Source organism: Arachis hypogaea, chromosome 4, assembly GCF_003086295.3.
Source record: "Arachis hypogaea cultivar Tifrunner chromosome 4, arahy.Tifrunner.gnm2.J5K5, whole genome shotgun sequence".
NCBI lineage: Eukaryota > Viridiplantae > Streptophyta > Magnoliopsida > Fabales > Fabaceae > Arachis > Arachis hypogaea.
The window spans coordinates 81,360,120-81,371,076 of NC_092039.1; the positions used below are offsets into that span (position 1 = coordinate 81,360,120).

The window sequence follows — 10,957 nt, forward strand, 5'->3', positions numbered from 1 at the left end:
ATAAAATATAAAATTTAAAAAATTAATTTATTTTATAATTTATTATTTTAAATCAATTAATTATTAAAAATGACATAAATTTAATTGATTAATTAATCTTTTAATTATTTTCTTTTTAAGTTTTATTCGATTCAGTACCAAGTGATTTTTATTTTAAACCAAACGCGTCTAATGATCAAAATCGTGTCTAATGATCAAAATCGTGTCGAAGTGGCCAATGTGTTGCGGTTCTCCGTGCTTTTAAAAATACGAAAATATTTAGTAACAAAAAAAAATCAACCAAAAATAGTCCTAATTTATTTTATTTAATACTCATTAATTATTGTAGCAATTAATAAATATTAAATAAAATAAATTATACTATTTTTTTTATTTACCTAGCATTATCCTAAAAATAATAGTCCAAGAGGAAAGAAAATTATTATTAACAAACTCTTTTATTAACCGAGAAGATCCTAGAATTTCTCTAACAGGGAGGAATCCGAGGTTGGAACTTGGAACAGTACCGTTTACAATAAACGAAATTCTAATAAAAACAATTGAACAAGAACACGTCAACACCACCACGCAAGAAACTCAATACATTCCTCAACAAACTCCGACATTCATTTCAACCCGCTCTCTAGTATCAAATCTATTTTGCTGAAGCAAGAAGGCTTTCATAGCGACCTTTGAAGAAGGCCAAAATTGGGTCTCTAGGAGGCAAACACTCTTTGATAGTTGGTTGACTCAGAAATTCTTGACTCCATTTGTAGAGTTTGGGAAACTTCTCATTAGTGAACAGTTGAAGACCTGCAATTTCTTGAATCAGAGGCACCCAAAACGCAATGTATACAGCGGCAATGTCCACAAGGCCAAATTCCTCTCCTCCAAAGAACTTGCCTTTAAGCTCATCTTCAAGAAATTGAAGAGCCTCGTGTGTTTCTTTAACGTTCTTCTCACGCTCTTCCTCGTTAACGGTGAAAACAGATTTCCATGCCGCACCGAACACCTGGATTTGCACAAATTAAATTAATGGTTAAAAAATAACATAATTACGGATCTAACGGAGTTTATTTATACTTTATGAGTTTAATTCATGGATAATGTAAAACATTTTTACATCATTTTTAAATGTAAAGAAAATTAAAGTACTATATATGATGAGAATTAATATTATTTACCTTGTCATCTATGAACTTGGCCCAGAAACGTGCCAGGGCTCTCTGGTAAGGATCAGTGGGCAAAATGGATTTGCCCTTCCAAGCTTCATCGATGTACTCAACAATCACAAGGGACTCATTTATGGGCCTCTCATTGTGAACAAGCACTGGCACCTTCTTGTGAATTGGGTTGTATTTTAGGAGTTCTTCACTCTTGTTCTGCAAATCTTGTGTTACAAATTTGTATTCAACTCCCTTCAATTTTAGAGCAATCTGAACCCTGCAAACAAACGGGCTTCCCACAACCCCCAAGAGTTTCACATCATCCTGAGCCATATTGATTAGAAGCAAAAAGCAATTCAAATCCCGTTGCACTTAGAGAGAAATAAGAGATGTACTTAGATTTTGGTATATGATTGGTGATTCCTATGATGACTTGTGTGGGTATTTGTAGAACCAAGAAGCCTCATTTTCAACCTACCACGTTGCTCAATAACACTGACTTTTATGGTGCACAATGGTTGACTAGGAAAGAATAAAAAACTATAAGATATTTTAATTAATGAATATTTTTGTTTTAACAAATTTTAATTATTAAATTTTATTTTATAAATAAATTAATTTTTATATCAGATTATTTTTTATTAATATATTGATGTAAGAATTTTATTTTTTTTTAAAGAATTCTATGATTTTATTTAATAATAAAGAATAATTTATCTAAATTTTTAACATAATTTACTGTGTAATTAAAAATTAAAATATTCAATTAAATATTTTAAAAATTAATTCAGCTTATTACTCAAAAATGTAAATATAAAGAAATAAACTCTAAATAAGATGAAAATCAAAGACTACAGTTATAGTACGGCATTCTGTATTAATTAAAAATAAATGCGAATGAATGGGACTCTGAGAGTGGCGTGAGACATGACGAATGCACGAGAAGAATCCAGAACAAAAAGAAAATAATTTAATTACTTTTTATATTTTAATGTTTAAATTAAATCTTTATATTAGATAAATTTTTTAGTTAAACATTTACTATTTTTTATAAAATAAATATAATAATCTTGAATTATTTTTGAATATTTTATAATTTATTTTATATAAAATATAAAACAAATATTTTAAAATATATTCTTAATAAGAATAATTTAAAAAAATCTTAATTCAAGATTAGTCTTTCATGACACATCTTTGTTGATCAAATTTCAAATGTAATGAACCATGAATTTGGAGCTGAGCAAAGAAAACTAGAAATGATCATAATTACTTGATTTAAACCATTTTCTTAATTTATTATTATTGGTAATATAATTTTATATTTTGGAAAAAAACTTAGCTAAAAATTAATATCTAGTATAAAAATACAAATAGTCTAATATAAAGTTTTAATTTAATTATAAATTCTGAAATTGTAAAAACTAAATTATAAATTTAATAAAATTAAACTAACAAAATAATTAAAAAACAAAAAGTTATCTTCTCTTCTTTTACAAAATTGTCTATATTTAATACTTCTATATCTTATGAATAGTTACAACTATTAATTTAATATTTGACATACATCTTAATTATGTTGCAAAACGTGTAAATATTTCTCAAAAGTTTTAGATCATAGTAATTTTCTTATTGAATACTCCAACTCCGTCAAAAAGATTATTATTATTATTATTATTATTATTATTATTATTATGTTTAATTTATTCTGTTGATTTTTATAATTTTATAAAATTTTTAATTAAATTTTTATATTTTTTTAATTAAATTTTTACACTAAATTCTTTTTTGAATTGAGTCTTTATATTTTTTTTTATTTGAGTTTTTGTACTAATTTTTTTAGTTGAATTTTTATATAATTAATTACTATAAAAAAAGATTTAATTAAAAAATTAAATAAAAATTTAATTAAAAAATACAAAAATCTAATTAAAAATTTTTGTGAAACTACAAAATTAATAGAATAATTAAATTTTATTATTATTCTCAAAAGGATTATTCTGTTCTATTCAATAACTTTCCACGCGGAAGGACCAGAAGTGATGCAAGGGATTACATCAGCAACGGGTTGTAATGGAGATGCTGTAGTTTTTTATTTTGGTTTGGTGTTTTCTCGTATCCTTCCTTGTTTAGACTTTAGACTTAGAAGCGGAATATCACAATGAGGTGTTTCCAGTTTCCACACTTTTTACACTTGTTTCATCATCTTTTATTTAAAAATATTATATATACTAAAATAATTATTAAAATTTATTATTATATATTTATGTATAAATATATATATAATTTAACTAATTTTTAATATTTATTTTATATTTTAATATATATTTTATATCGATGATCAATTTTAATATATATATATATATATGATAATTATTTTTAATTTTCACTTTATAATGGAAAATTTATTTTTATTCAATGGGTAAAGTATATTTTGTTTTCTTAAATTTGATAAAAATTTTAAAAATACTCTTATGTTTTATTTTGTTTTAATTTTATCTCAAAAATTTTTAATTTGCATCAAATATATTCTCGACGGATAAATTTTTAAAAAATTTAAGACTAATCTAACAATAATGCATGAAAATTATGTTTAATTTACTTGTGTTGAGGAGTTGTTCTTATAAAATTGTTGTTGAATTGGTCTTAAATATTTTGAAAAATTAGCCATCAGGAATATATTTGATGCAAATCGAAAACTTTTAGGACAAAATTGAAACAAAATAAAACTTAGAGATATTTTTGAAAATTTTGTCAAACTTCAGGGACAAAAAATATACTTTACCCTTATTCATTTATTCCCATGGTAACAACATCTTCAACCTCTTATTTTTTTTGAATTTTTTTTCTAACATAATTATTCATACCTGACCAAAGATAAAAGTTAAGGTCCAAATATACAAGTCCAATTAATTATACAAGGAGTTTAAAAAGTACAACATATTCACTCAAATTATGTTAGTTAAAGACACAGGTCAGTTCACCCGATTGTTCGGGACATGAGTTTCACAACCAACGTTTAACCAGACTTGCATGACAAATAACACATTGTCAAACACTACTTTAGATTCTATCCAAAGCTCAGCCACCACCAGAATGTGGGATTACTTTCCTAATGAAAATATACAGGAGTAATAGCCAAGTCGTCATCTTTCTCTACAAAATACCCTATCAAATTCAAGTATTTCTCAATCTTTACTTAAGTCTGTCTAAAACTCTTACTAGCTTAAGTATCAGAGTCCCTTGCAAGTACCTCCTACCATTATCCACTAAAAAATATTGGACAACTTTACCCTTCTAGCAAACAAGTCAGAACCTTTAATCATAGGAGTTTGGACCACACGTCTAGACCCCTACAACTTTGGTTTCAGGTATTCTCTCGAAACATTGGCGTAACTACCGAGGACATGGAAGCCAACCATCAAGCATGGTGGATGTTCACTCAGAAGATGAACGTATTACATCAAATTCAGAATCACAAAGTGGAGGACACCACAATAACGATCGAGCACTTTTTATATCTAAACACTCAGAAAGAGGTAAAGGTATTGCCGAGAAGAGAGATAGAAGGGAGCTAGGAGGAAGAAGGATATGCTCCCAGATTTACATTTCCGAAGGATAAAAAAATAGGAATGTAGCAGAGATCATGGGACTAGTTCAAGGTCATTAAGGCTGTCTGGAACAATTGGAGGTCACAACTAGAAAAGGGATTAATACAGACAGATTTAGTCTTTATTATAGAAGGATTTTTGGTTACCGACGAATTTTGTCCCTCTGTAAAAGCCTCGTCGAAAATTATTTACCGACGGATTTTTTCTGTCGGAAAATTACCGACGAATTTTTACCAGTTACTGACGAATTTTTCCTTTGTAAATTCTCCATCCATTTCCTTGAAACATCGAACTTTCCGATGGATTTTCCATCGGTAATTACAGATAAATTTTCTGTCGGTAATTGAAACCTTGGAAAACCATCCCAAACTCTGAATACAGATAGAAAATCTGTCTGTAAATCCATTAGTAAAGAAAAATAAATTTTTTTAAAGATTTTTTCATTGCAAAATAAACTTGTTTTCATACAAAATAAATATAAATTTAATAAATACAAATTTTTATTGATGGTACAAATAGAAAAACACACCAGTGAGTATAAAGTGCTTTCTTTATAATAAGAAGCAATTATTTCCATGCAATAATCAGTGGCGGATCCACGGGGGACCTAAGGTGGCCATGGTCCCCCCCAAATTTTTTTAAAAAAAATAGTAAATAGTAATAATTAATAATATTAAATTTTTTATATATAATATTAAAAAAATATAAGTTACAAAATTTTATAAATTAAAATAACTAAAAACTGCACTATGTATTGGATATTTGAATTATTGTTGTTCTTGTTAACAAATAGCTCATTCTAATAATTAATAAAAATGGTTCTATTATACTAGCCCAAGCCCATACTATTAATTAAAGTAACCCTAGTACATTTTTCAAATATTTATTTCAAACTATCATAGGCATAGCGTCACTTTTCTCTCTCTTTTAGTGATTCCCAAACTTTTGGTCTTCTACTCTTCTCATTTTAATTTTCTTTCCATACCAAAACAAGACATATGAAGAAAAACCATTGAAGAGAAGTGAACAACAAAATATTAACTATTGAATGCACAACAAAGATTCAAAGAGGTATATTTCAATTTTTTTTAAGTTAATGACAATGTCAAGTATTATTTACATTATTTATTTAAAATGATTAATTTATTTTTTTTTATAATGGACAGTGTTCAAAGATTGAAGTGAGGACAAAACTCAATAGAATTATTTTTTTGTGAGACTTGGAACAAAAAATAATCAGGTAAATCAATAACTTTATTTTTGGTTATTATATATTTGTGTTTCTAAAATTATTTGTTATTACTCAATAGGTTTAATATTTTTTTTTAAGAAAATAATATATATGCAATTATTTTTGTTTTTTTTTTGTTAGATAGTTCAAGTTAAGTTAAAAATGTCAAAGATGAAAACAATTCACTCATTTTTCAAGAGAAAAGAGAGAATATATGATGAACAAAATTCAGCTTCAGATTCTTTGAGTAATGTTCAAAATATTATTGAACAACCTGTGACACAACTTGTTGAGCAAGATATTCAACCCCCTGCTTCCAAAATAGCAAGGACTGAAATAGATCAAGTTAATATTGATACATTGATGCGTGATCCCGGAAAGCGTCCGCAAATTTGGAATTATCCTATCAATCAACAAGATGAAATTCGTAGAGCATACATAAAGTTTGGACCATAAAGTTTTAGTATGTAGTTGAACATTGACTTTTATATAATATAATTACTTTTTTGATATATATGCTACAAATCATATTTTGTTAATTTTTTGTTATATTTTATATTTAATTGGCCCCCCTCTTATAAAATTTCTGGTTCCGCCACTGGCAATAATACAAGTTGAATACATTAGATGACAAGTAACTATTAGTGGACTCATCAAGATACAATATCCTAATTTATGGATAGCTTCATTCTTTCTTGAGCTTCTTAGTAATGGTGGCAATATACTTGCCCTCGTGGAATGCTTGCTCCAACTCAAGTTTAGTTGGTTGTCTTGATCCATCACCACCAGCATAAGTTCGGGTACCGTACGGACTGCCACCCTTCACTTCATTCATCTCAAACATGCTGCCGCCGAATGTATATCTGATTGAGGCAGTCTATCTCTGCTTCCAATTCAGTAGAGAATTAATTAAGACCAATAAGGCAACAAAATATTTTATATGGGTAGAAATATAACTAGGAACATGTAAATTATAAAAAGCAAAACATAAAATCTTAGCTCTTAACTAGGAACATCTAAATTATAAAATGCAAAATATAAAATTACGCTTGGATATCTGTTTAGACGTTGCTTGGGCAAGCTTACAGAAATAACATATCAAGTTTTAAATATAGGTTATGGACCTATAAATTCAACTAATTAGTACAGAGAGGTTACTATTTTATTTACAAGAGATTAACAACATTTTCAAGCTTGAATATGTAGACTGGAAAGCAGAAAAGATTTAGAAATAGCAAGAAAAACTCAGATAGGATAACTGAAAACATCACCATAGGGGGTGTGTGTTAAACTTCAAGGCTCCACCCACTTTGTCCTCAGTTAGTAATTACTATAATTTGAACAGCACCTAGCAACATATAAACAATTGGGAAATCATGAATAAATAACTGGTGATTTCAATTGCATTTCTAGTGAATTTGCTAGTAACAAAATGCATAATACCAAGTGGTATATTGTGGATTCCAATTATCATGCTGGTAAGTCTAGTAAAATAATTTCACATCCATTATAAGTTACCTTACCACTAGAAATATGATGAAATCCCGAGTTAATTATAGGATCCCTTTAGTGAGTTAGTTAGAGAAGTTACTCACTGTAAATAAAGGATATAGCAATTAGTTCATGTCTTTGATCATTTGCTACAGTTTAGCTTCTCTATCGTTGTAACTCAAAAGTTCATCAATATACACTATCTTGGGATTCCAGTTCAAACACATTGATCCCTACATATCTACATAATATCTAAACCTATAGTTACAGGTACCATTTTTCATTAATTTTTGTAAAACACAAAAACAATTATGTAACATTATTACCGTGATTCTTGCTCTATGACCACTGAACAAAAAGTTAGCATCTTCTGATCCCACATCATCCCTATCCAAATCTGTCATTTCCACAGTTGAACCCTGATAAACAACAATAAGTAAAGTGAATGTCGAGATTAATAACAGTCAACGAATATTTAACAAATCAAATTTTCTCATAACTTCAAAAGATATTTCCAAAGAACAGCTACAACAATATTAACTTAAAACAAAAAAATGAGGTACAAGCAGTGAAAGGCAGCTCTTCGTGGTTAAAATAAATAAATCATTTTAAAAAAATCCCATAGACATGTCGAAAATTGAAAGAATGTGAAAGAATGCTAGAATTGAAGCTTGTTAGATTTCATGCAGCCAATTCTAAAAACAAGTTGTGTGCTCCAGAAGGTGTTACATCTCTGCCAAAGAAGTTAAGCAATTTTTCTTGTAATCAAACTTGTTAGTAATTCCTGTGATTGTGAATTTACTCGAGTGTTGGATTTCCTCAAGACCTCAGCAGGTTACCAGGCAGAAGTTGTATTTGTGATCATTTTTACGATCTTGATTTCATCGGTATCCTTGAGTTTCATGATATGCTTCTAATTTTCTTTTTATAGTTTAGCTGAGTTCCCTGCATCTGAAGATTTTAGAATTGCTACTAACATTTGAATCCATATATTATGACCCCTCACAACTCACAAGTGCCCAAACAAAGCACAAACCAAGCAGAACTGAGAGAGTAAAAGTCACTTTCATGGCGAGGATTTTCAATAATTAAAAAAAATTAATAAAATCTAAAACATAAGAATATGTTTAATTAACTAACCTTGCAGCAGCACTGAGACCATAAGTGATCATGAATGCAATGAATTTTGTGTTCGCACTGCAGATTTTTATTTTTAAGATTAATTAAGGAGAATTAAATTTATGGAAATTAAAGTAAAATTAATTAGCAATGAAAGTTTACCAAATCTCAGGAGGAATAGCACCTGAAAAGTTGTTAACACTCAAATCCATCTTAAGAACACTTTTTAACTTGCCTATATCTAGTGGAATTTCACCTGAGAATCTGTTTCCATGAAGAAGGAGGATTTCCAAAACACTCTTTAACTTGCCTATATCAAGAGTGTAGCATTCACCAAGATCATTAGGCAAAGATCCAAAGAAAAAGTTGTTGAGCAAAATCAGAATCTTGAGCTTCTTACCAAAACAAAGAGACTTTGGAACTAGTCCTTTGAGCTTGTTTGTTGAAAGATCAAGTTCAGTTAATTTACCATTCTGTCCAAGCCTTGAAGGAATTGAACCAGTGAATTTGTTCTGCCAAAGCTTCAACACTTGCATAATGATGTAATGGTCAACGAATCACGGCACTATTGAAAGAGTACATAATATTGCAAGAAACTTCAAGGTCCTCAAATATTGCAAGAGCCAAGAAAACAGCTTTGAAAAATGAAAGAAAAATAAACTTTTATATAGCTGATGATATTCAAACTGGAAATAATAATAATAATAATAATAATAATAATAATAATAATAATAATAATAATAATTGATCACTAGATAATTATAATTAATCCAAAAGAGAATGAAGGAATAGTGATTTATATATAGCTAATGATGATGAATGGTAAAAATTAGTTAGTTAATGATGGTTTGATCATGTGGACTACTGCTGCTTAAGTAAACAGCTATATAGTTAGTATCCAATTGAATATTGATTGATGATAACGTATTATTATTGTAGCAAGAAATTAAAAGTGATGAATAAGATATCTATATACCCTACTAATCTTTTCCCGGTTTCTTCAGCTGCAACATCACACAAACTCATTAGCATTCTTTCACTACATTTCCAGTTTTTTGTGGTTCCTCATGAGCTCTTAAGTTCAAAGAAAACAAATTGAGTCACCAAGCAGAAGCACCTATTATTTGCCTTATTTTATCAATTTGTTTTAGCATGTTCATTTTAACGTCAGTTTGAATTGACGATTAACTCCCGGAAAAACAACACAGAGCAGCCATTTGAAGCTAATCTAAAAAGGCAAAATAGTTTACCATTCATGGGACACACACAGTCACAAAATCACAAACATAAATCATGTTGAAAATTACTAGTAACTAAAGGTTACACACAGTCAGCACCTTTGTCAATCTCAGCTTGTATCAGATCATAAAGAAAATTAGTCCACCACCCTTCAGATTTGATTATTACAGACATGGTTTGGTTTTTAGCCCTGGAACTTGATATTATATTGAAAGAATGCCATTGAAGATGTGATATTGCTGGTATCTTCATAAATATAACACTTGTAGGCATATACTTTAGCCCTGCAAATCATTTGAAAGAAGCTTTTAAATTTCATATTCTTTGTTCTCATATTTTTTCACTTCTAAAGCTCAATATCAGATTAAATACATGGATCTTTAGGCAGAACTATTTCCACAGCTTTGGATGGGAAAGTTCTAGCCGAAACCATGCAGGTTCTTGGACTCGATTGTATGATGCGGAGCAGTTTGTCGAGGTTGAAAAGAAATAGTCCTCTGAAGACTGTATAGAAGTGCCTATCCCCACCATGGAACAAGAAGAACACTAGAGAGATTGTGTAGAGATGATGTGTATAGTAGAAGATTTCAAACTTCATCCTTCTGATTTGTGGAAGTGAAGTGACATAGATAACTAGCTCGGTGACAAGTGTAATCACTCCTGCGAGGTATATTCGTCCTGTGTTTTGCCACTTCCAAATCTGTTTGAAGATCATGAACAAAAAATTAAAAGGAGAGTACTAATCATTACTACAATTAAAAGAAAATTGAAAATTTTGAAGAGTTTGGGCTTCACTTTTTTCTGTATATGGTGGCTGACACCCCAAACAAAGCAAGTGCTTGCACCGTGTATTGCAGCGAAAAATATCATTGCAGTTCCAAGCCAGGTGTGATATCTAACTGAAGCTTCAAATTGGATCCCGAGTATCCAAAACAGAGCCAATCCCCTTAAGATAGGAAGAAGAAGCAACGCAAGGCAGGCTTCGGCTAGCAACCCGAACCGGGTTGCTTAAAATGAGCAAAATCTCTTGAAATGCAAAACTAAAGAAAACAAAAGCTCAAATAGAAATACAAGTGTTCAACTACAAACCACTACCAGTAGCCTTCATGATTGCATTGCTA

At 29.4% G+C, this 10,957-nt stretch overlaps 2 protein-coding genes across 3 annotated transcripts; both read right to left on the reverse strand.

Moving 5' to 3' along the window:
• Positions 1 to 418: 418 nt before the first annotated feature.
• LOC112796886 (probable glutathione S-transferase) lies at positions 419 to 1,992 on the reverse strand. Its single transcript, XM_025839551.3, has 2 exons — positions 1,164 to 1,992; positions 419 to 991 (listed from the first exon to the last, which is right to left on the reverse strand). Exons 1-2 carry the CDS (start codon positions 1,476 to 1,478, stop codon positions 635 to 637), a joined length of 672 nt encoding a protein of 223 aa, XP_025695336.1. The 5' UTR covers positions 1,479 to 1,992; the 3' UTR covers positions 419 to 634.
• A 4,463-nt stretch (positions 1,993 to 6,455) lies between these two features.
• LOC112796887 (brassinosteroid LRR receptor kinase-like) lies at positions 6,456 to 9,219 on the reverse strand. Of its 2 annotated transcripts, XM_072235665.1 has the most exons (6): positions 8,998 to 9,219; positions 8,760 to 8,907; positions 8,619 to 8,675; positions 7,805 to 7,897; positions 7,259 to 7,335; positions 6,456 to 6,870 (listed from the first exon to the last, which is right to left on the reverse strand). In XM_072235665.1, exons 1-4 carry the CDS (start codon positions 9,131 to 9,133, stop codon positions 7,879 to 7,881), a joined length of 360 nt encoding a protein of 119 aa, XP_072091766.1. In that variant the 5' UTR covers positions 9,134 to 9,219; the 3' UTR covers positions 6,456 to 6,870; positions 7,259 to 7,335; positions 7,805 to 7,878. The 2 variants fall into 2 exon arrangements, with proteins under 2 accessions (XP_072091766.1, XP_029153938.2); XM_029298105.2 differs by having other exon boundaries at positions 6,456 to 7,335.
• Positions 9,220 to 10,957: the final 1,738 nt, after the last annotated feature.